Below are 24,704 nucleotides of genomic sequence, written 5' to 3'. Positions count from 1 at the left end.
ACACCGACACATGATTGAGAGACTAGATCGGCTGATCTAAGCTAGATTTTAGGTATTGGTGGTGGTTGGAAACCAGGTAGTTGTGAAAGGACTTGGCTAGGTGATATGAAGATCTAAGTTTAGATGCGATAGATGGATGGGTGGGTTGAAGGCTCCGATCATTTGAGATTCTTTTTAAATTACTGATCCCAGGACTAAACTCAAATCAAAGAGTAAGCAAGGAAAAGCTTGAAGTATAAATGATATTTAGCTATTAGAGCCCCTGTTTTTACCTTCATATAAGAAAGTGGCAATTAACTTTTTATAGAGTAATTAATGTCCATTACGAGAAGCAGATGCTACCTTAAAAACTTGCAACATCGTCGATCTCATGGCACAAAATCCGGTGGTGGTTCCTGAGCCAGCAGCTGAGCTGCCCTTGTGGCTAAAATCTTAGCATTACGACAAGCATATTTTGAAGTACCTGTATGCTGTATACGGTACAAATTAAGCTAGATGGAGAAAAAATAAAACACCAGAAGTTTCATCTTTACAACCCTCTATCAGGTATTATTCATGCGACTGGAGCATTTTATCAGAGAAAAATGCACTTGTATGAGCAGGAGATCTTTCATGAATATTTTGTTCTCTCCAGTTCTTACAACATGAAAATTATAGCTTAGCTCACTCTATTGATGTATACACAACCAAGGCCAACAAGGTATTATAATTTTTGGATCTCCAGATGCCATTATTTCACAAGTGATACAGAAAACATTCACAGGCACAATTTGGTTCATGGGGTTGTCGTTTCGCCAAGCACCAAATATTTGTGACAGGACCTCATTCGTCATCGTCTTCAATATCATCAAGCCCCACCCATCGAGTGAAAGCGAAAAGGAACTCCTTGAAGGTCACTGTTCCATTCTTGTCCCAGTCCATCTCCTCTATTGCAATGGAGGAAAGAAAAACCGGGTTATTTTATTAAACAGTTTAACAGTAAATAGTCAGTTCATCGACTTGTTAAATTAGCTTCAATCATCAGAAGGGCAGGCAAGATGGGGTGAACCTTTTAAGTTTGAAAGGTATTATACTTTTAAATGAAGCTTGATTAAGTAGTAATTTCCAACTTCACAATCCTATAGTAGACATCATGTAAGAAATTAATATTTGCCAGGCCAACATTCAGGCTATTAAGTGACATTATCATCAACAAACATTAATTATAATTGAGACATTAATGAGGCCTCAACAATCATGAGCATCCTACTCCAAGCTTTTTCAAATGATTAAGGTTTGCTGGAGACCAAGTAAGGCCCCACAAGATAATAGGTAACTATTCATCAGCATTAACTTTTACAGAAACTGCTGAGCATTCTTGACTAAATCAAAATCAGGCAAGAGAAGAACTTTTTCATGAAAAGAGCTTCTGATGATCCTTAGTGACCACAGCTTGGCAGGTAGATTAATTACACTACGGCATTATCATAAGCTCATAACAAAAATTGACAATCACATTAATGTGGATGCATATATGCTTTCAACACAGGAGCTTTTCTTTCTGTCACAACTTTTGGCTTACATCTATGAAAAAAGAGAATAAGGAAACAACTGACCGAATCTTTTCATTGCAATGCGTCCTGAAGAGCGCTCCCCTGAAGTAGTCTCATTTATTGCATGCACCATCTCACTCTTACTTACATATCCATCCTTATTCTTGTCCAAGAAGACAAACGCGTCAACCAATGTCTCAAAAGTTGACTCAAGATTTGGCAATCCCATCTGTGATCTCTAGAAGTATGTCATGGAAATGCAAAAAAGTACCAAAAAAGGAAAAACTCATATCAGGAATAAAAGAAGAAAGAATGACATGACCAATTCCAATTGACTCATAACATCAAGATGCATAGAAAAGACAAGACAAAGATAACACCCTTCCAATTTTAATTCTCAATCCAGTGTAAACTTCAATGGAACAGCAATTTTCCTTTGTGGATTTCAGCATATAAACCAATATTCTGATGAGTTCTGTTTGTGGAAAATTGCTCTCCGTTTACATGAGAATTGAAAGCACATAACCCACTGGTGTACTTTTCAGATAATTAAGCTGAGGTGAAATATCATTACCTAGTCATTTTCTTGAAATTATTAATACATCAAAAGAGGTTTGATTTTAGATTCTAAATTATCTGTCTCAGAACTTCTATATTGCTGGTTAATCCTGTAATATAGTACATCAAGATGTAAATCCAGAAGGATACTGCTTGTCCAGAAGCTGGTTCCTTGAGAAGATATACAAGGCAAAGAAGTACAATAAATTCATTGAATTTCATTCCCATGCTCTCATTTATATCACATGCCTCAAAGAGATCATGGATTTCATCCTCTGTAAATGGAATTTCAAGCTTCTGGAAGCACCGTTTCAGTTCTTCTGGGTCTATCGCACCATTGGAATCTTCATCTGGAGAGGTAAGAGGATAAGAAGTCAGCTGAAACATGAAATAACATGGCTCATGCATCACAAAGAGAAGATCAGACGTGGACCATTGGGATTTAATTGATATTCTCTACTCAGTTAATGAAACTAAAACTTTTATATCAATTAGATTATGAAAGTCAATGCTAGGATTTAATCTAACCCTGTTTCAGAATATGGTTGATACCATAGGCAATTATTTTTCTCTAAATGATTCACTGTACTGTCTAATTGTCTGAAAAGTTCTCCAACCATGACTTGAAACAGCACTTAAAATTTAAAATTAGTCCAGCACGTGCCAGGATAAGTATACCACAATTCAGAAATACAAACTACTTTCACCTGCCCACAGTTCGCAAGAACATTCTTTGAAAATATATAGGCAACCTTCTTTCTAGGGATAGCATGTTTAGCTCCACATCATCTTTTTTTTCTAAACAGAGCTCCCTACTTTACAAGTAGGTAGCCTACAAAAGGTAATTCCTTTCTTGCTTCAGATCTGGTAGTATAAACTTGGAAAGATGACTAACCAAATTGCTCAAAGATTGTCTTGCAATTTCTTAAGCTCTCGTCAATTTTAGGAAACTTCATGATAATGCTATTGAATGATTTCATGGAAGTTCCTCGGGAGGCCCTTTTCTGCATAGCTTCAACCATCTTTGCCTCAAGCTTTGACTCTGGTGAGCTACGTTTCAGTGTCTCACTCCTCCCAAGTGCACCACCCATTTTAGTGGATCAAAAAATACTGTACGCAGGATGCCAACCAAATATACTTTCTCAAAGTTAACAAAAGTAATGAGCAAGAGAAATAGATATACTTATTTAGAGCTATTCTTAGTATAACATGAAAATGTAGATATATGTTATCAAACATTCAATGTAAACTGAACTTTGCCTACAAGATTGAAAAGCCAAGAAATGAATTTTTGAAAAAAAACTATTAGACCACATTACAGGGAATAGATTAACTTTGTGTACCTAAATAAATCTAACATGTAAAAACCAAGTAAAGTTAGCTTACTTCCAACATTGATATTCATCTGTGCACAAAGTGAATAATATAATATCCAGTTGCCTTCAATATTGTTCTCTTTATCAGAGTATATAGTTAGTTCCAAGAAGGGACATCAAATTAATTGACATAAGAAAGAAAAAGGAAAATAAGTTAATAAAATCTCAACTTTTAAAACTTAAAAGGCACATGTGCAACAGTCTGTCAAATCCTGAAGCTCTTAGTCCCTAGCAAATTAAACAAGTATGAATAATTAAATATTACACGTATATTCTTCTACTGACTTCTGGTATTGAGTCAGTCCTGGTAAACCACGCAGGCTCAATTAAAAAGAACATATTTGACACAAAAAAAAATTAATACTAAGAGCAGGGGGGAAGTCATTGTTTGTAGATAAAAACAGAAACTTCTTAAAGCATAAAAAGGGAAACGTAAATTGCCTCAACCATCTGATATACAAAGAAGGGACAGAAATACTGAAGTTCTTGCTATGCTACGTACGCAAAATAGTTCACCATGTTCATCCAACCCAGAATTGAAGGTAATATAAAGCATTCAGTACTATATTGCATTCAGGTAATAAACAAGAAGAAAAATTAAAACACCAAATATTGATTTAAGGGGAAAAAAATAGCCTACTCAATGGTAACATCTCAAAAGTACCGAGAAATTTCCATATTTCCAAGAAATTGCCAAAAATGCGTTCTATTAAATGCCCGACAATACAAATAAAGCATCAATTGTTTGGAACAGAACTCTAGGCCAAAAAAAAAAATCCCAATCGTGAGCCCTTCAAGAAATCCCTTTGTGATCCAGAGCGACACCGTTAGCAACAGCAAAACGAGGACATGAAAACCCAAACATCTTCATGCTTAGAAATCGCAAACCAAGAAAGATCCACGAAAATTTGCATCGCAAAGATCCCATCTGAGCCCAAAAGGAGGCAAAAGGGGACACTTGCCTGGTCCTTCCCGGCGCCTCAGGCAGGCATCAAAGAAACCCGAGAAGCCGCGCGAATAGATGGTTAGAGAAGGAGATGCTAACAGTCGGCGGAACGGGTTTTCTTCAAGCTTTCCGATTCGATCGGAAAGACGAAGTCTAGGTTTGCGAGAAGGCTGTGAGGGAGGGGATGAAAGAGGAAGAGGGAGGGGGGTGGGGGGTGGGGGGTGATCGCTTTTTCAGGCTAAAGCTGGCGAGAAGTGGGGACGGTGGGGATAGCTCCGTTCTGCGCCGATTAAAACTTTCCCACGGGAGGTGGTGGGGCCCTACGTCGATGAACGGTGAGTTTCTCACCACGTAGGAGCACCAATCTTAAAGCATGTACACCACCGCCCCCCCCCAAAACAACTTTTAGGATATTTCTTGGCGATATAGAAACATTGGTTAAATGCTCCTCACCTGCAACTTGCAAGATAAGACCTCCGAAATATTGCTAATTTTCACTTGTACAATTATTTTTAAAGTTAATCACATTATATTTATTTATAAATTATTTGTTAATAAAAAAATTTTTTAATAGATAACGTTTTGCTTGCTATAAGAGAAATTTTCAAATAACACCTTGCCTTTAATATTTTTTCGGTTAACACCGTAACTTATACCCGACTTCTCTGTTTTGTCATGTACGATGTTACTAAAATACCCTTGAGAACTTTTTAATCTAATCTTATATCAACTAAATTTTGGTCATTAGATGCACTCCAAGATCCGTTAAAACGCATCTAAATGCGACTATAGTAAAGTATTCTCTCTCGCCGCCAATTTATCAAATCAATTCCATCCACCGGAGAGAGAGAGAGAGAGAGAGAGAGAGAGTTGCGATTGCTGCCTTTGATCCTCTCCTCGATCGTCTTGGTACATTTTCGTTTTTCCAATTAATTGTTTCCCTACTCGATTCCGTGCCAAATCTTTAGTCTGTCGACTAGGAAATTTGTGGATTTCTCGCTTTTCTTCGTGACATTTCTGCTTCCATCTCTAGGGTTTTTATACACACTCGTGTGTGATCATTGCAACGCCGCTACCAATTTTCGTGCTTGAAATGAAGAAAAAAGATTTCATTTTGAGAGCTATACATGCAGAGCTCACAGTTTGATCATTTCCAGATGCGTGCATAGATAAGAAGAAGATAAATTAGTTATCATTTTCTAGGGCAAGATTTACTAGTTGGTACTACGTTCGCAGTTTAAATTCAATTCTGGCATATCTAGTTGAAGTTTGCAAACTAGTAACATACTCTGATGTAATGATCTGGAAGCCAGCATGCTATGCTTGTGAAATGAAGCAGACCACTTTTGTTGGTCATTTTGTCGACAATTTTCCAATGGGTATATCTTCTTGGATCTGATTTATTGGATAGAATTGATGGAAAATTAGTGGTATCCTTTAATCAAACATAAGAATAAGAAGAGTATGGGACATTAATCCCTTTCTTATTTGTTTCCTTAAGACTAAAATATACCGCTATTCCATTTCTATTATGAGCAGAACACCATTAAAGGTTGGGGATTGGAATCCTGGTTGTGTAGCATCATACTATCTCTGGGCAGATAAGGAAGTTATACAGATTAAGATCAAGTGTAACTGCAGTGAGGGGAAATGCCCGGAATGGGCAATTGTCGAGCTCCAGGGTGTCGTAGAATCTCAGGCGGCCATTGGGAATCAGATCCAGGGTCTTGAAATCGGTCGGCTTTGCTGCTCCTCTTCCTCCTCGCAGGTCGGTACATCCTCACAAATCAACACCACGCTGAGAGATTCCAGGATCCTCCCATTTGATAATCTACTGTGCAGTTGATATTTGTTTTATGCTACATTCTTAGCATAATTTGTTTGCTTTATGTTTCTCGCTCAGTTCCTTTTTTATTACTGAGAGTAGCCTCATTTGGTTGATTTGGTGTTCTTCAGGTAAACTATACTTTCACTGTTGGCTACCATGAACTCTCTGGCACTAAAGTGGCCTTGAAGAAACCTTCGTTGGTGCTAAAGAAAAAGAAAGCAGTGGATGGGCAGGAGATTGTCTCTAATTCCAGAGTTTCCAGTGGAGTAGAATTGGAAGTAATTGGTGTTATTCGCCACAAGATCCTGTTCAAGGATAGGCCTAAAGCCCTTATATCAAGTATGGATTGCATCCTAAGTAGTCTTTTCGTCAAAGTTTAATTTATTTTTCTACCACCACCTTCCTGTCTCAAAATACTCTTCATTCAAGTTCTCTATTTCTTGCCTGTTTTTTCACAATAAAACCCTACTGAAATTGATTACTTGGTAGCTGAATCAATCAAGCATCATAGATTCATAGTTAAAAGCTTTCTAGTTCAATTTGACTTCTTGAACTTTTTTTTCTTTTGCAGGGCCACTAGTAAAGGATAAGAGTGTCAAGTAAAAGTCAATTGATTTACTTGAGATCATGATGTCTTCACTCTGTTTGGTATAACAAGTCACAAGTGTACTAGTAGCCGTTATTAAGACCAAGTTATTGAACTCATTGCTCTTCTGATGCTTAGCCCCTAACAGTGCTTAGACTGTCTTGTAAGACTATTGTAGTAATCAATGTTGATTTCCTTCATCTAGGCATTTCTTGCCCTTGGCTGCAAGAACAAGTACCATTTCTTGAACTCTTTGTTGAATTTAAGCTTTGCGACTAGAGATGTGAACCTACTGTACAGATCTGGTAAAACAATTATTTGCACAAGGTGGTAAGGAATTATTTTTTCTAAATATTTTGCTCCTGTCAAAGTCATAATACCTAATGATTTCCAATTTATAAATGGTCATTAGTAAGCAAAAGAAAATTCAAGTTCCTAGGCTTTACTTCACTCAATTAATGAAATCTTATAACTTCTTAACTGAGTCATGTTGAAGACCTAGCTTCACCTGTGGAATAAAACCAATGCTAATATATTTATTTTAATTTTTCATATAGCATAAGAGAAACTTATACCAATATAAATTATTCAAGTGTATCGTTATATATTAGTATAATACGTAATAATTATAGTTGACGTGGCATAAAATTAAAACAATAATTTAGCAAATGATCAAAATACTATTTGTAATGAATGGATAAGGAAAAGAGAGGAGAAAAAAAGAAAAAAAAATTGAAATGATAGTTAATTAAAGCAATGACTTTTTAAGAGTAAAATAATAATCAATAAATATAAAAATATTAGATAAAAATGAGAGGAGACAGAAATATATATCATTATACTAGTATAGACCTAATTAGTTATTTATTTTGCTATACCAATATAAAAAAAATTCATATTAAATATATCCTTATTTCACAAGTGAACGTGGTCAAAGAAAATGAGAAAAAGAAAATTAAGGTGCAAATTGCAAGACACATCAATAGAAAAGAATTTGCACATGCTGAATGGGTTAGAGGCCAGCGTTTTCACTGTTTTAAGATCATGTTTCATGAGATATAATTAAAACTACAAGTTCTCATTATTTGAGAGTTACAAATTATACTTCTCAGATCAGGATTGGAAATAAGTTTTACTAATGCAATCAAGGGACAAAAACATTCGCATTCATTGTTGAAGGTGTTCCCGGAGATGTACACATAAATGAGATTCCTTGAAATTTGATGATTAAGAACCTCGTAGAAATTGGTTCAAAGTATATGCTTCACTTCTTCTCCCTGTCGATCTTGCAATAATAGGTCTGGTCTCTGACAATTAACAAAATATTCAACTTGCAGGTCAAGGGGCACTAGCTGATGATAGGATGATGAACTTCATAAACTGCTATATTTCATCCAGTGGACTCTGCTCAAGATACTAAATAAATCAATCGAAGTAATTATCTAGTGCGATTGCCATCATATGGTTTGGTTGATCAAGCTGCACACAAAATAATTCAGGTACTCTGGTATTGTTGGTCTTGATATTCAAGTAAATAAATACTACATATCTAAAATCTGCAGAATTGCAGCATATAATCTAAGTAAAATTTTTCCTTTCATAACAATTACTTTGTAGAAAACTAGACAAGGCTCGGCAGTGCAGCCAATTACTTAGTGCACATTTTCCAACTTGGGCATTGTCGTATGCATGTCTCGTCGTCAGAGACAAGACTCAGGAGGTGGCAACATTTTGGTATGAGAATTTGTAGGCTAAGGCATCAGCCTCCTATGAACTATGAACGATTGTCCATCTTCATAATCTAAATGAAGACAGCAAAGGTAACAAAAAACCTCAGCAAACCAAAATTGAAACTGGTTTCATTTTACAGAATCAAGGCTTCAGGATCCCGTGGAGCTTCCAACCTCCACGGCCAGCCAAGGAGAAGGCCTGCATAGATAAACAAGTTTTCCTTTTACAAGGGTGATGGGAGTAGTCAAGGAACTAACTTCAATACGAGAGGTTCACAAATTACAACTAACCTCATCCCATGATTTTCCTGCAGCTTCAAGCAATGCAGCATTGCATGTCTTCAATTCTACTGTAGCACCAGAGAACATAGAGGCTGCTTCCTCCCAGCCCCTGTTATGTCCCATGCACCTGTACAATTACCATAAACATAAGACATAAAAAGCTGATGAAAAAATAAGCACATCATTTAGACTTTCAAAGAACAGCAGTTGGAAGTATTGTGAAGAAAGCAAAGTATAGGTGTAGGAAATAGGTCGGCTTAGTCAGATGACCAACCATAGAGCTAGTATAGCACTTACATCACAGTAAGGACATCGTCCCTTGAATACTCACAAATTGCCTTTTGCAAGTGATCAGCAGTCTGGCCATCCATTGCTGCAATCGAGTAGAAGCTAGGGATAAAATATACCTCAGCTTGAGAAAATCCTTGTGCATGTTCTTGCAGAATAAGAAGAGTTTCCTTTGTCCGAGTGGCATCACTGCAATAATTAAAGAGTAAAAAATTTGAGGCTCCCAAGATCCTTCTTCCTACTTATCCTTGATTATCTGGGAGAGGGCACACCGTCAAGTATGTGAGGTAGGGTACTAAACAGTTTGTATTACTGGCCATTAGTCTGTCTGTGCAATCTCTGTTGATTTGGAATGTCATTAGAACTGTATCTCACTATGTCTGGTACATTTGTCAATTCTACCAATGCATCATTGCATGTCAGTTTTTTCTTCTGAATTGATATAGTACCTAGAATGAATCTATAGATATTTAATAAATGTCTATAACAATAACTTCGTTCAAAATGTAACTCTTTGTATTGGTGAAACACACTCCTAGATAACAAATATTGGATTTCAGTATAGCAAGGAATCAACAATACTACACACTGAACGACGAAATTGATACTTCACTTCCTACACCTGTGGTTTTTCCATCTTTTCCTACATTCTGATTACTAACTACAGGCACGCCTTCACATAAAAATTGCAGAATGTACCTAATATCTATTCTTTTTTAATTGCATTTCTAAGGAAAGGTACATATAACAATAAATGTATTGTTTGCCAACAAAGAAGAGAAGCCATTCATTTTGAGTAATCCTTTACTATATGATATTAACCTTGCAAAGAGATTGTTCCTTGTATTTGAAATTTCAGGTCATCAATCATAAATACTGTAAAAGAAGTTAGGTTATGCCCATCATTTAGTATAAACACTTTGTGAGTCAGATCCATCAACTCTGGACCATGGTTCCTATTTTACCAAAGCAAATTGAGGCTGTAGACTTCCATAAATTAAAATCTCAGATCCGAACCTGGATAGGACTATCTCAGGTATCCAGCCCATCTGTTGAAGCTTGCGAGAAACATTAATTGCATCATTTCGCCCAACTTTGCTCAATGGTCGATCATGATCTAACACAACAATCAAGAAAATCACCATGGGATGAACAAAACTTTCTCCTTTGCATAACTCTTTTACTTGATTTACTAAAACAGCTTCACAGTGAAGTTATATTAGTTATGAAGTTCTCATGGGTTGGGAAACGAGACTAACAAGAAACCCACTAATGCGAGGAGCATTCCTCGTGAACTAACCAAACCAAATCTGTTCCACAACTTTAACACTAACCGAGTCAAATCTGTTCCATGCCTAAAACAAAATGCAAGCAAAGGTTGTACCAGGAAATCACAACAATTGAACAGAGATCAAATGAAGAAATAACACTACCTAAGGATACCGACTCGATCTGACGACCATATTTTGTTTCCACGAAGGAACAAACTAAATAGAAAACACTCAACATATACACTTCCAATCTGCTAAGAAAACATCGAAAAGGATCAAATTTTGACGCAAACCGAATTCGAATTGCTCCAAAGGAACCAAGAATATCACATAAAAGCACATAATTGGCCTGTGTAACTTCATCGCGATTCCATGAATGATCAAATCTCAAACACTAGAAGGAGATCGGACCCACATGATGAAGTGACAAGGGAATGCGACGAGTACCCTTCGTGAAGCGGTCTGGAAAGGTGCTGTCTGCGTGGCGGAGGAGTATGAGGCGGCGGTGGGGGACGACAGCGGCGGAGGCTTTGGCGTCGGCCTCGACGGCGGAGGTGGCGGCGGTGGAGACGGAGACGGAGACGGAGAAGTGAGAAGGGGATGCCATGCGTCTTCGAGGGTTCGGACAGGGGAAGAGAGAGAAGTGGGAGGAGGAGGAGGAGGAGGAAGGAGTGGAGATTTGGGGGGCTCCACAGCAGCAGAGAGGAGATCTCATCTCCACACCAGAGAGGAGGAGCTCGGTTTAGTACTCTGAGAGGGGATGAGATGTAAGGCTTATTTTTAAGGTTCTATTTTGCATTTATACCCTCACCTAAGTCCTTTATTTTTATTTTCATGAAAAAAAGAAGAAAAAAAAACGTTGTTGCAATAATATTAGAATGTTATTGGTGATATGCAAACAAAACTTTTTATTTATAATTCTCTGGATTAATTACTCTGACACTGCTTAAATATAATTCTAAATTTTTTTAAATTACAATATCACCTATAAATTTTAGAAAATTTTTAATGTCACTCTTCCGTTAGTATACCGTAAAAAAAATAGACGAGTTAGCTTATATAACAGTTAATTAATTTTAAAATGACTTAGATGTCCTGTTATGCATTTCAACTAAATTAATAGAGATTAAATATAATTTTATATTATCATATTATTAAATTATATATATATATATATAATTAAGATTAATTTATCATCTTACTGAGCTTAATAACATGGGATTTGGTAGAGGAGATGGATGATTTGTAATTTAATTATTTTATTTTATTTTATTTTATTTTGATCGTTATGGGTAAATTAATGACTAGTCGGTCACTGCGTAACTATGACACCTTAGTTACACTCACTTTGTCTAAATAAAATCGAGGGGTTTCAGCGTAATTAACCGTAATTCTAGTATACTCGGATTGAGTAGAATAAGAATAGCAGTCGAACCGCTCGTATTCTGTGTCGAGACACGTGTCAAATTTCCGACGAGAGATTCTGCCACGATGTCGTTGGCCATCGCCCTTCTCGTTCGCATCTTTGAAGCTTCTCCTCTCTTCCTACTCTTCCTCCCTTTTCTTTCCTCTTGTTGTCTCTCTGATAGCCGACTTTTGCGGATAGGATCGGAAACGAAGGTAAACTTCTAAAGAGATGATCTCGTTCTTTATCTGCGATGAGTATTTGGGCTGTGGGTGGCGTTAAAATCGCTTATTGATTCCATTTCTTGTGCTTTTGGAGCGATACAGAGCTAGGTTTGGAGTGGCTTTCTGAGATTTTTAATAGAATTCATGCATATTATTGTTTGAGATATTTGGAAGCTAGTCCTTTAGAAGATTGTTTTATTGATCTTTACCCTACTGTAGGATTAAAATTTTGATTGTGGAGGTTTGTATGGAAATATTTCTCCATGCCGTAGGTTTTTGGAGATGGGGAGTGCTGATTTATTAATTAAACAGAATAGAATTGAATGTATCAGCAAACTAGAAGTTTGATGCACTGTCCATTGTCTCGTTGGTGCTTATTCTATGACGAAAGCAGTACTTGTTGTAACTAAAGTTTTGATCTTATAGCAATTTTTGTATTGTTCTTATTGTATTGTGGAAGCAATAAGTGAAGCTTTTGCACCTTCCTTTTTCCTTTTAATCCTGTTGTATGTTGTATCATTAAAGCTTTTGTAGATTGGTCTCCACTGCAGTTAGTCTCTTTTGAAGTTTGACATCTTACAAGCTCTGGTTTGTGCTGAGGAGATGTCAGGTAGGTTATTTGCTTAATATTTTCAATTTTGCTGCACTTTTTTGTTGTTGTTAGTGCTGTCCATGCATAAGCTTAACAGATGCTGTGTGTCTTGGTGATCCTTTGCCTTAACAAAGTCCGTCGCCGTTCAAAGAGTCTGGAAGGGATGGTTGCCTATGATGAGAGGAAAGATGCGACATATATGGAGGATTCGGAGGACGAAAAGAGAAGATTGTCAATTGGGTCTCTCAAGAAGAAGGCATTGAATGCGTCTAGCAAGCTAACCCATTCTCTTAAGAAACGTGGGAAAAGGAAAGTAGATTATATGACTTCTTTTGCTTCAATTGAAGATGTAAGGGATGAGGAAGAAGAGAGGGCAGTATATACCTTCCAGCAAGAGCTCATCTCTAGGAACTTGTTGCCTGATAAGCACAATGATTACCATACACTGCTCAGGTTTGTATAGTTATGTTGTATTTACTACTCTGTCAAGCTTATTGTCAGTATTTGATTTCAAGCGGGAGTTCAATGTGAAATATTCTAGTTGCTACATTGAAGGGTATCTAGGTTTTTCTTCATCACTAGATGGATGGAAATTCTTTTCTGTACTTTCCTACTTGTTTTTAGCCTTTAGTCATATGGATAATGGATCACTTAAACTTTCCTGTCAATTGATCTATTTCTTCAGGTTTCTAAAAGCTAGGGAATTTGATATTGATAGAGCAACTCAGATGTGGGCTGAGATGCTGCAATGGAGAAAAGAATTTGGAGTTGATACAATTTTGGAGGTGAGGCTAGCTAATCATACTGGTTGATTAATTTTACATGCATAGAGGAAGACTAGTCTGGTACATTTCAAAGGTGAAAAGTGATAACACTTATACAAAAACGGTTGTAGAGCAAATATCATGGTAATTAATGATTTTACAATGGTAGTAAGAAGTATGGTTAAATATTTCCAACCTAGGCAGTTGCTGAGATGCATCAAAATTTTTATCAATTGTCTTGAATTAATTCCTAGTAACAGCATCCACTGTCATTTCCTTATTGGTTTTTGAGGAAGACCTTTATCTCTATGGCCTTCATGCATTTTTTGAGGTAAATTTATCTTGTTTACATTTGCCTACCTAGGCACGCTGTGAGCTCTACGCTATTACATGTTACAAGGTTCTGGCACTAGAATAAGAAGTACATTTTTTGTTTCCAATTTAGGTATCTTAGATATGTGTCAAAGTTAACTAGTAAAACGAATGACTTGAATCAAAGTTTTTTTTATCCTTGACCTCTTCAACATGTTGTCTAGTTCTTAGGTTCACTAGAGTTTGATTGCTATATTATGTGCATCTTATAACTTTTCTAGAGAATGTTATTCCGCCTTAGATGGAGATCAAATATCGTCAATGAGAGACAAACAATGCTATTGATTACCAGGATTTTAAGTTCGAAGAGTTGGAAGAAGTGTTGCGCCACTATCCTCAGGGTTACCATGGAGTTGACAAAGAAGGAAGACCTGTGTACATAGAGAGGCTTGGGAAGGTTGAACCAGATAAGCTTGCAAAAATCACTACAGTGGAGCGCTACATAAAGTATCATGTGCAGGAGTTTGAGAGATCCCTTCGTGACAGGTTTCCTGCATGTTCAATTGCAGCGAAAAGACACATTGATTCAACAACCACAATTCTGGATGTGGATGGTGTGGTAGAATATTGCCCCTAATCTTACCCAAAAATTTTCCAATGCAATGAGGAATCCAAATCAGATTAGCCTTTTATTATGCAATTTACAATATTGCTTGTTTTTCATGTCAATCATAATGCAGGGTCTGAAGAACTTCAGTAAGACAGCTAGAGAGTTGTTGCTTGCCATGCAGAAGATAGATAGCAATTATTACCCTGAGGTGCTTAAGTTTAACTAATCACTTATTCTTCTGTTCATGTGTGTGATCATGTGACAGCTCACAACTGTATCTATGCAGACTCTACATCAAATGTTCATTGTTAATTCTGGTAGTGGTTTCAAGCTACTTTGGAACACTGTAAAGGGTTTTCTAGACCCAAAGACCACATCAAAAATTCATGTGAGTGCACTCTATAAGAATGATTACCTACCTTCCAGAGTCATATGATAGGTTTATATGAGATATCGTTATGCAGGTATTAGGAACGAAATTTCACAAAAGACTTCTTGAAGCCATAGACTCGAGGTCTCTTTTTTTCCCTTTTCCATCTCAAACATACTATCAGTCAGTTTCTTGTTGTCAGAATTCTCAGAATGATTCTTTTAAGTATTTCAGCCAACTTCCAGACTTCTTGGGTGGCTCATGCACCTGTGCTGCCGAGGGAGGTTGTCTCATGTCCGATAAAGGACCATGGAAAGATCCTAATATCATGAAGGTAAAATTTCTTCCTAAGTTGATCATATAATAATTTTCATCTCATTGCATACAAAAATTGATCATATAATAAACTTCATCTCATTGCATACAAAAGTTGATCATATAATAATTTTCATCTCATTGCATACAAAAGTTGATCATATAATAATTTTCATCTCATTGCATACAAAAGTTGATCATATAATAATTTTCATCTCATTGCATACAAAAGTTGATCATATAATAATTTTCATCTCATTGCATACAAAAGTTGATCATAATAATTTTCATCTCATTGCATACAAAAGTTGATCATAGAATAATTTTCATCTCATTGCATCCCTACTTTTTACTAAGGGAGGTTTAATCAAGAATTCTGGCAATACCAAATGGTGGTTCAGTTTAAGAAATTAGGGGATATAACAAAGGAGCATAATATGGTTCAAACTAGATAAATTAGTCATCGATAATGTGTAAGTAGCGTATAGCAATGCTTAACATAATGTATCCAGAGAGGTTCATTTAATTACAGTTTGATGGAGGATATGTGCAGTAACAAAGTAGTTCCTACAGTCAAATATATTTAGACTTTCTTTTGACCAAATAAACAAGTAGTAGAATTCATACTTCTATTTTCCTTCATTTTCTTCATTTATAACTTGCACATGATTCTCAGAATACGTTCTTGAGTCCACACCTTTTGAAGGCAAGGTTCATAATTTTGGCCCTTGCTTTACTGCCAATCTTTGTTCATCTTTCTACTTTTGCACCTATATAATTATGTTGTCTTTCGCTTAATAGCATGTTTTGCTATTTTTCCTGCTCTGGAATGACAGATAAGAAGCAGTGATATATTAAGAATTGAATCTGGACAAGGAACTTGTGATATTAAAGGGACAGCTGAACATAGTCACTCAGCTCCAATTCAAAAGGAAGTGAGTTTTTTCTTACTTTCTTTCTTATTGTAAATCTGAATTTAGATTATTTTCCCTTTTCCCTCCTGGTGACATATGGACATGGGAAGAATTTTGGAACCATGCTCACCTTTGATCTTTCATCAACTCATTGATTTAAGATGAATATATGGTTAGGCAGAGTCGCTTTTTAAGATATAGTATTCTTGACTGTGGTAAGTCAGGGAATAAAATATTTTTTAAAATTAAAGATAACCATATCAAAAGTGACACATTCATGAGCTAATAGGAAGCAAGCAAATAAAGTGAAGAAGATTAATCCTTTGTGGATCCACTTAAGTCTCAAACTATTTTGTTCTTTGAGGACTTATCGCTTTCTTATCATGGATTCTGCATTTGGCTACCTAGTAATAGGCAGCTGCATTTGGCTAACTAATAATAGGATTATGATAGAAATAGATGTCTAATCACTCCATTCTAGTCTACTTATCAAAGGAGAGGATGTCTAGCCGCAGGAGAAGATTTGTCAAAGCGGACAAATCTTGAACCGGGCATTTGAACGGCCTTCTTGGCATTCAAACACCAATGTTTGAGAGCAAAAAGGCCACTAGAAGCATTCTAACGACCATCCTGGCATTCAAACGCCGGTCCAGTTCGCCTAGGAAACTTTTCGATATGTTCAAATGCACTTCCAGGTCGTTTAAATGCCCGCCAGATGCCTAGTTGATTTGTTTCAGATTTTAATTAGGGTTTGACTTATTTTTTTCCTTAAGCGACTAGTTTGATTGAGAGACTATAATAGGTTGTTTTATGTGAAAGCAATAAAAGTATTTTCTTCTCTTATCTCTTCTCTCTCAAGTTTAGCTAGGGGGCTAGGTTTTGTTTTCTTCTTCGTTTTCACTATTATCTTGTTGTCGTATTGATTGATAGGGTTTTGTCGGGTCAGAACCTATCAATTAGTATCACTAGTCATAAAGGGGTGACCGTCTGCAAAATTGGCTCTTGCTAAGTCGCTAGTGCTGCTGCCTTCATCCAGTCAGTGGAGGTGGCCGCCATAAGGGTCTGTTTACAGTTGTCACCCCCTACAGATAGTACTATGATAGGTTGAGAAAATTTTAAATGAGGGTAATTCTGAAGAGACAAGGTGCAAGATTTGATATCATGAGTGTACTTCAATGACTGACTACTGATTTTACCATTTATACAGGTTAGAGCAAAAGATTCTACGCTTGACTGCAGTTGCGATGATCATGTTGTTGTGGTTGACAAGACTGTTGATTATGGAAGTAGAGAACTAAGATCTAATAGCACATGTTCCGATATCATAGATCAAGTGCAGCCTTTGCATGGCAGTACAACAGCAAATTCATCGGGTACATTTTTATGTGTACTCATAAAGCTTCAGATTTGATATAGTTCCAGATACACTGGTTCGACTTGCATTTTTAACGTTCACTTCCCTATTCTCATTAGGTGTAGACAACTGATCACTGCTTAAGCTAAATCATTCGTTAGAGGATTTTGTACTTGTTGCATCTTTTCTAAGCTTGAACTGATTATCAATCTCAAATATTCATTTCTCTGGAAGTGCACATTTAAAAACTTGAAATTTAACTGTAGTTTGGCATTTTTATGTGTTTGTTTTTTCATATAACAACCGTCTCACCCATACTAGTGTTTTGTGGTCACCAGAAGTTGTTTATAGACTTGTTATTAGTAATTAAGCTTATTCCAGATGGAAATTGAATAAAAGAACATCCTTTTCTTTTATTCTGGACTTTTCATATCACAATGGTCCTCTTGCTGCTCTATATATTACCACTTCGGTAAGATAATAGTATATGCGCTCGTTTCATATCTGTAAAGAAAAGGGACTGCTCATATGTTTTCGAGTAGGTAGATTCATTCTACAGTTATTATCCCCCCATTTGTCATGCAGTTTCCATAATAAATTATTATAGAATTTTACTCTTTCCAGGTACTTTGCTAACTGGAAGTCATAAGGAGGATTCAGAAAAAAGATTTTTTTGGCGTCTTGCAAGAGTATTAAATTTTCTTCTGGCTGGAGTACTAGCCTTCTTTCATATTCCAAGCTACAGACGAGAGGAAAAGATATGCGACATCCGACACTCAGATACACTTGTTCCTAATTTCAATGAGCATCCATCTGTAGAAACTAATCTCAGTCCTGTTCTAGAGCGCCTCCAAAGTCTTGAGATGAAGCTAGATGAGTTGAGTGTTAGGCCTGTGGACATTCCTATTGAGAAAGAGCGTATGCTCCTGGAATCTTGGAGTAGGATAAAAGCTATTGACCGTGATCTTGAGAAGACTAAGGAGGTAATGTTCTTCTGCTTACATTTGACCTCTGTGATATTGAAGGACTGTAAGCCATCATGAGGCAGTTTCGACATTAATTTATGTATCACAAAGTCACAAGTTCAGTAGAAGCAAAACATAAAGAAATATGCTTCCCGCTCTTGATCAAAACTTCAGTATATTATTTCACCGGTCTTGTAGATTTATTGTATCTACCATCGAGTTTATCTTTCTTTTATTTTTGTGTTTCAGGTGTTGCAAGCTATGGTGAAGAAGCAATTGGAAATTGGAGATTCATTAGAAGCACTACGCCATTTAAATTTCAATGTAATTCCCTACTCTTTTATTCAAGTAGAAAAGTTTCTTCTCAAAATTAAAGAGTTTTCTTATTCTATTAACTAACAAGAAAGCTAGTTTCATGACCTTCGTAATATAAGTATCTGTTGCCTTCGAAACTTTGCAAGAACATGATGCTAATTCTACTACATTTGAGGTGCTAAACTACACTTTGGTATCTTCATCTCAGCTCATTATAGCTCACATGATGTTCTTCCTTTACTTTCATTCTATGAGAGACTAATTGTACCTTCTCATTATTCAAGTAGATTCATGCTTGTGCTCTTCTCCTGGCTTCCTTGAAGAATACATTTACTTCGCCTTTAATTTTTATTGCCTAACCCAATAACCTTTCTCAGGTTGGAATTGATTTGTGATCTCTAGCAACTTTCTTTTTTTTTCTCTCTTTTCAGAGACGAAGATTTTGTTGCAGCTAATTATGCGAAGTATATCAAGCTGTCGCTGCTGTAGATAGACGAGATGCAGAGCAGTGTCACTGCAGAGTACTATTTTCCATTTAGCTTTTCTCTCTTTTTCAAAGAGAAAATATCTTTTAAAATGCATATCTCAAATCTCAAGATTTATATTCTACTAGTCTATGACATTTAGATCCACTATGGACGTTGGGATTGATTTTAGAGCATTATATATACATATATATATAAAGAAAGAAAGAAAAGAATCATATTATTTTGATATTTTATTTGCTTTTGTCCTCTCTTTATGTTCATTTGTATGAAGTTTATTGTGGTAAAGATAGAAAAAGAAAACATTTCTTCTTTTATTGATTAGTCTGTGGGCTGGCTAATTCATCTCCAAACGAGAGTTAGAAATTTAAAAATTGCTAAGAAAGTAGCCAAGTATGGAGAAAAAAGTTTCAGGTAAACTGATAACTCCGTCAGGAGAGTAATTTATATAAAATTATTTTTCCTCTTATTTATACTAATTTTCTTTGCAGTTTCTCATGAGCAGACGATTTCTATTTAAAATTTATTGTCCCAATTAGTGATTTTTATAAAATGTAGCATTATAATTAGAAAAGTTGTAAAACCTTTTTATAATTCCACATGACAATAAGGACATATATAAGAAAAGTAGAATTTTTGGAGTGAAAAAAAGGAGGAGAAGGAATGGTAGCCAAAGTTTGAAGTCTGACATACGGGAATAGAATAGATTTTATTCAGACTTAAAATTAAAATACTCTGAGATTAAGTATTTTTATTAGGGCTATAATAAATAAGTTTTAAAATATATCATTTTGGTCAAAACTACCAATTGTCCACCAAACAAGAATTCCTATTAGATTTTTTTTATTATAGACTTTTCCTTGGAATTTTTGACCAATCTCGGCCAAAATTATTATTAATTTTTCACGCAATGTACTAATGAAGTATGTATTTGGGAAGAACTTTGTAGCGATTTACTTAAAAGTAGTTTAACAAATAGTTTGAAAAATATAGTAGAGAGATGTTATGATTTTTGCTTGAATAATTCGACTCATCTATGCGAAGGGAAAAAATAAAACACTGTTAGTAGGACAAAATTTTCATGTGATCTTCTGAAATGTTGAATTAATTCCATAAATTTAATAAATACTAGTCTACTCTAAGTATTATCTCCTCTCTCTCTCTCTCTCTCTCTCTCTCTCTCTCTCTCTCTCTCTCTCTCCTCTTATTTTCTAGTCAATATTTTTACATTTATTAATTATTACTTATTTTTTAAAAATATTACTTTTGATATAGGGGTTTTTTTTGACCAAATTGATCGTATATACTATAAAATCATTGTCTTATAGAGTGATTTTAGTATATTAATTAATATTTTAATATATTAAAAAACTGTTAGGAAAATCTTTTTTTAAGACAATGAATTTTTTTAATCATTATTTGTGTATAAGACACTTTCAAATAAATTGATCTATAAAAAATTGAACTTGAGAGTTGTAAGAGCTATTGCAATTCTGATGGCAATTAGTTGAGGAGAATTATTATGTTATTTAATTATATATATATATATATATATATATATATAGATATATTATATTTTCACATTATGATCAAAATAGATAACTGAGCGCAAGATTACGGTAATTTAAATCCTTTTTTATATTTTAGTTTATTATAACTAATTAATTTACTGAGAATCAATGTTCTCACTTAGAAAATATTTTTATATTGTAGCAGCAATTTGGTGAAAAAAAGCTCTTGATACACAGCAGGTGTGAATGGCATCAAGATTATATTATTAATTAAATCACGCATAAATTTTCTGACCACATAATTTATTTATTTATTTATTTTTTGATCGACCACAAATTATATTTATGTATATATAGATATATATATATATATATATATCTTCGTGCATTGATAATTTGACAGCCACAAAAAAAGTCAACGGTCAAACATGGTGGCTTGGTGGTCACCGTTTCCTTTACTTACGTACCGGAGGTGACCGGATTCAAGGTCTTCTCTATATATATTTTCCCGCTTCCAATTCTACCCTCCTCTCTTTCTCTACTGCTCTACTAGAGTTTTGGGTAAACCACTCTCTCTCTCTTTGGGGGAGAGAAATCTCGCTCCATCCGCGGTCTCCTCGACTGGATTCTTGCGATCCGTAAGCTAATAACCCCCTTCGATGTGGTTCTTTGGCTTCTTTCTCGATTTTTTTTGGAATATTTCTTACTTTGTATGGTTAGATGAGCTTTTGCTTAGATTAGGTTGTTTTTCTTAGGGATCGCACTCATTTTGTTTGGATTTGGTTAAGATCTTGGGTGTTTGTAGAGGAGCCAGTGTTAGATTGGTGTCCTTCTATCTACTGTTTGTTTTGTGATGGATTTGGGCGTAAAGGTGGGAGCTTTTTATGATATGTGTTATTATTTGGGTGCAACCCTTTCTCTTTGCATTATTTGGATTTAAAATTTGTAGGTAGAATTCGATCACTTTTTTGGGAGATTCTAATGGAATTCCAGATTTTGACGTCTCTCAAAGTTTTGGCTTTTGAGATATTCGTATATGTTTCTTTTTTTAACTGGACCTACCCATAGAAAGGCATTAATTGGATAAGATCATGTTTGGATTGATCCTAAATTTAGTTGATATATTTGATTTGCGATAGTGAAACCTGAGTAAATTATATCTTTGATGATGTATTTACTTAGGATGTTTCGCTAGGGTCTGAATTAGGATATAGTCAAAGGAGTGAATTTTAGGCAATAGAAGGGTTATTGAACTATAGATTGCAATCTAGTTCTGTAATTATTGGTATTAGTAGTCATTATTTGGAAATTTAGATATGTACCATCAAAAAGGTACCAAGGTATCACATTAGGACTTAGGAATTTCCTTATCACTCTACTTTCGCAATGATCGTTTATCCTTTTTGGTGCATCTCTATATGTCCTTTGCATGATTCTGTGTTCATCTTTATTTTAGCTGTTTTAGCATGCCATGTAACAAGATATATTTTTTGGATGCTAAGAAAGTTCTTCGCTTTGATATTATTCTGATTTATTCATTGTTAATGTGTTCTCCATGACCTCTTTTAATCTTCCTTATTACGCTGTCGTTGTGTTTTAATCAGGAGGTGATATGGCAAGCAAACGAATTCAAAAGGAACTCTTGGATTTGCAAAAAGATCCGCCTACCTCATGCAGTGCTGGACCTGTTGGGGAAGATTTACTTCACTGGCAAGCAACGATCATGGGTCCTTCTGACAGCCCTTATACTGGAGGATTGTTCTTTGTGAAAATTCATTTTCCCCCTGACTATCCATTTAAGCCTCCTAAGGTCAACTTCCAGACTAAGGTACGAGGACGAACAGATCTTGTCTTCTATTTTATTTTATAGTTATCTTTATCAACCAACTATTGTCTTCAATTGTAAGCACCCGAACACAACGGTAAACTAGTATCTTCAATCTTTAAATTGATTTGAAATCTGGGATGCCTTTTGAATAGCAAATCACTAAGAAGAATTAAACCGAATTCTTAAAGAGTAGTACAACAGTCTAGTTTTAGTAAACTTCCACGAAAAGTCCCACTTTTGATGGTTATACTGTTTCCCATGACAGTGATAGAGATAGAGAATAGCCGTATTACATAAATCTGAGTGAGGAAACATAAACCAAACTACGAATGCATATTTATCCTGTCCCAAAAGTACCTCTTATCAAAAATGCAATGATGAAGACTGTGATAAGTTTTTCCATCTGTGTTAACCTAGAGCTGGATCAACATTTTTATCTTCTAATTCAATGTGATGGTGACTATTATTGAGTTTCATCCTCTGAGATGCTGTCTCAAGACATGGTAAGTTCATGGGGGATTTCATGCTTTCGAGATGGACTACACTCATTCATATTGGAGAAAAGGACCGGCTGTACTATTGCTTTTAGTGCAATTTAGGGTGATCCGCTTTCTTACTTATAAATAGTGTCCATAAAAGTTATTAAAACATAGTACAATGTAAAGTAATATGCTTTCTTAATGATGAACAGTGACATCGCAATGTTGAACCATGTAGGTTTACCATCCCAACATCAACTCCAATGGTAGCATCTGCCTCGACATTCTCAAGGAGCAATGGAGTCCAGCATTGACCATCTCAAAGGTCCTGCTCTCCATCTGCTCTCTCCTCACCGACCCCAACCCAGATGACCCACTTGTCCCCGAGATTGCCCATGTCTACAAGACGCAGAGATCCCGCTACGAGGAGACAGCCCGAGCTTGGACTCAGAAGTATGCCATGGGTTGACAATCCTCTGTTCTGAAACTGCAATGCAATGTAGAGAGCGTGATGTTTTAAGTACTAAGGCACAATAGCTTACTCTTGCCTGATGAGGTGAAAATTTGTCATGGCATGTCTTATTTATGTATACTACCTTGAGACGGGAGCACTGTGAACTTGGTATGAAACCTAGACTTTGTTCCTTCTCTAAGCAGTTATATTTGCCATCAAGCTTTGGAATTTTGCCTCTTCAACACATGGACACTAGGAAAATTTTGCATGCATTTGTTGTTAAGTTTGCCTCCAAGAGGCCCAAGTTTTTGGTGGTTTGTGTTTTGCTCGAAATTAGTGAAGCATTAAGACTTTTGAACATTCAACCTGCTGTAATCTGAATTGCTACATATCAAGGCAGTATATTCAAACAGAAGAAAAACAAAGAATCTTCCAGTTTAGGAAACTATCAGTCTGTTCACAGGTGATCAAGCTTTACCCATTTTAAAGCTCAGTTCATACAGCCAAACCCTCTAGGTTCATGTGACAATGTTTGATAGCCGCCACCTCCGATCAACGCTGGCGGTGGATTATGCCATCTCGGGAGTGGCCCAGCTATCATAACACTCTCCAGTAGTGGCCCTGCTTCCATCACAGCCTGCAACAACTTCCCTCTTTCTGCTAGAGGTTTTCTAGCAGCCAGTTGATCGAAAACATCTCCCACAGTGCCCGACGCCAACCCTACCGGTGCAGGTGGCTGCTGCGAAGCAATCAAACCGACGGAATCAGCCATGGTCATGCTTGGCAGCTCCGGCAAAGCAATAATGTTAACGATGGAAGACATCTCTGGAGAACAAATATGTGAGTAATAACTGCCTGGTTGATACACTGATGAACTTTGATCAGGTTGGTAGTATGACTGTAAGAGCTGCAAGTAAACCTTAGCTTCATCTCTTTCCTGCATGGTTGTTCTTAGAAGGTTGACTAACTCATCTATTAACTGCTCCTTCTTGTTAATCTCACGATCTGCATTGGCTCGCAAGGTTTCTAACTCCACGGAAAGGCTGAGAAGCTTCTGCTTCAACTCAATATTTTCCTTCAAATTTGAAGGGAGATTCATAATCATAGTTAGATAATAGCATTATAGTTTATAATACAATCATGAAACATTATGATATTTAGAGAGAGAGAGAGAGAGAGAGAGAGAGAGAGAGAGAGAGAGAGAGAGAGAGAGAGAGAGAGAGAGAGAATACCTCATGGTAACTCCAACAAGAAGAAAATTCATCCATGTCCAAAGATCAAACGTACTGCCTTTGTAGCCAAAGCATCAATCTGCACCAATCTCTCGATATAAAAGAAAAAAAAATCGAGGAAACCGATTCGAATAAGGTAAAAGTCACATATGGAACGTAGATTTCTCCTTTCCATATA

At 36.1% G+C, this 24,704-nt stretch overlaps 6 protein-coding genes across 9 annotated transcripts; 3 read left to right on the top strand and 3 right to left on the bottom strand.

The window, feature by feature from the left end:
- Positions 1-521: 521 nt before the first annotated feature.
- On the bottom strand, positions 522-4,916 carry LOC140795171 (probable calcium-binding protein CML21). Its single transcript, XM_073147596.1, has 5 exons — positions 4,429-4,916; positions 2,986-3,200; positions 2,241-2,440; positions 1,596-1,770; positions 522-926 (listed from the first exon to the last, which is right to left on the bottom strand). The coding sequence occupies exons 2-5, from the start codon at positions 3,179-3,181 to the stop codon at positions 823-825; spliced, it is 675 nt and encodes a 224-aa protein (XP_073003697.1). The 5' UTR covers positions 3,182-3,200; positions 4,429-4,916; the 3' UTR covers positions 522-822.
- Positions 4,917-5,943: 1,027 nt separating this feature from the next.
- On the top strand, positions 5,944-7,114 carry LOC140795040 (uncharacterized). The gene is made up of 3 exons (XM_073147400.1): positions 5,944-6,180; positions 6,369-6,579; positions 6,812-7,114. Exons 1-3 carry the CDS (start codon positions 5,944-5,946, stop codon positions 6,841-6,843), a joined length of 480 nt encoding a protein of 159 aa, XP_073003501.1. The 3' UTR covers positions 6,844-7,114.
- A 1,192-nt stretch (positions 7,115-8,306) lies between these two features.
- On the bottom strand, positions 8,307-11,171 carry LOC140795172 (uncharacterized protein At3g52155, chloroplastic). Of its 2 annotated transcripts, XM_073147598.1 has the most exons (5): positions 10,845-11,171; positions 10,144-10,243; positions 9,136-9,315; positions 8,848-8,965; positions 8,307-8,755 (listed from the first exon to the last, which is right to left on the bottom strand). In XM_073147598.1, exons 1-5 carry the CDS (start codon positions 11,110-11,112, stop codon positions 8,699-8,701), a joined length of 723 nt encoding a protein of 240 aa, XP_073003699.1. In that variant the 5' UTR covers positions 11,113-11,171; the 3' UTR covers positions 8,307-8,698. The 2 variants fall into 2 exon arrangements, with proteins under 2 accessions (XP_073003699.1, XP_073003700.1); XM_073147599.1 differs by lacking the exon at positions 10,845-11,171 and having other exon boundaries at positions 10,144-10,286.
- Positions 11,172-11,846: 675 nt separating this feature from the next.
- On the top strand, positions 11,847-19,339 carry LOC140795170 (phosphatidylinositol/phosphatidylcholine transfer protein SFH13-like). 3 transcript variants are annotated; one of them, XM_073147595.1, is made up of 14 exons: positions 11,847-12,017; positions 12,561-12,636; positions 12,753-13,071; positions 13,304-13,403; positions 14,047-14,313; positions 14,435-14,512; positions 14,591-14,692; positions 14,769-14,818; positions 14,909-15,008; positions 15,826-15,924; positions 17,111-17,276; positions 17,882-18,240; positions 18,472-18,546; positions 18,969-19,339. In XM_073147595.1, exons 2-14 carry the CDS (start codon positions 12,630-12,632, stop codon positions 18,990-18,992), a joined length of 1,746 nt encoding a protein of 581 aa, XP_073003696.1. In that variant the 5' UTR covers positions 11,847-12,017; positions 12,561-12,629; the 3' UTR covers positions 18,993-19,339. The 3 variants fall into 3 exon arrangements, with proteins under 3 accessions (XP_073003696.1, XP_073003694.1, XP_073003695.1); XM_073147593.1 differs by having other exon boundaries at positions 11,882-12,017; positions 12,578-12,636; XM_073147594.1 differs by having other exon boundaries at positions 11,949-12,017; positions 12,552-12,636.
- A 1,674-nt stretch (positions 19,340-21,013) lies between these two features.
- LOC140795167 (ubiquitin-conjugating enzyme E2 28-like) lies at positions 21,014-23,522 on the top strand. Its single transcript, XM_073147592.1, has 3 exons — positions 21,014-21,171; positions 22,138-22,361; positions 23,079-23,522. The coding sequence occupies exons 2-3, from the start codon at positions 22,146-22,148 to the stop codon at positions 23,307-23,309; spliced, it is 447 nt and encodes a 148-aa protein (XP_073003693.1). The 5' UTR covers positions 21,014-21,171; positions 22,138-22,145; the 3' UTR covers positions 23,310-23,522.
- A 210-nt stretch (positions 23,523-23,732) lies between these two features.
- On the bottom strand, positions 23,733-24,425 carry LOC140795039 (uncharacterized). The gene has a single exon (XM_073147399.1). The coding sequence runs from the start codon at positions 24,397-24,399 to the stop codon at positions 23,785-23,787; it is 615 nt and encodes a 204-aa protein (XP_073003500.1). The 5' UTR covers positions 24,400-24,425; the 3' UTR covers positions 23,733-23,784.
- Positions 24,426-24,704: the final 279 nt, after the last annotated feature.

This window comes from Typha latifolia, chromosome 9, assembly GCF_019914945.1.
Source record: "Typha latifolia isolate L0001 chromosome 9, TyphaL0001v2, whole genome shotgun sequence".
NCBI classification, from domain to species: domain Eukaryota; kingdom Viridiplantae; phylum Streptophyta; class Magnoliopsida; order Poales; family Typhaceae; genus Typha; species Typha latifolia.
Note: the sequence above shows the minus strand (reverse complement) of the source record. Positions and strands in the feature narration are given on the sequence as shown.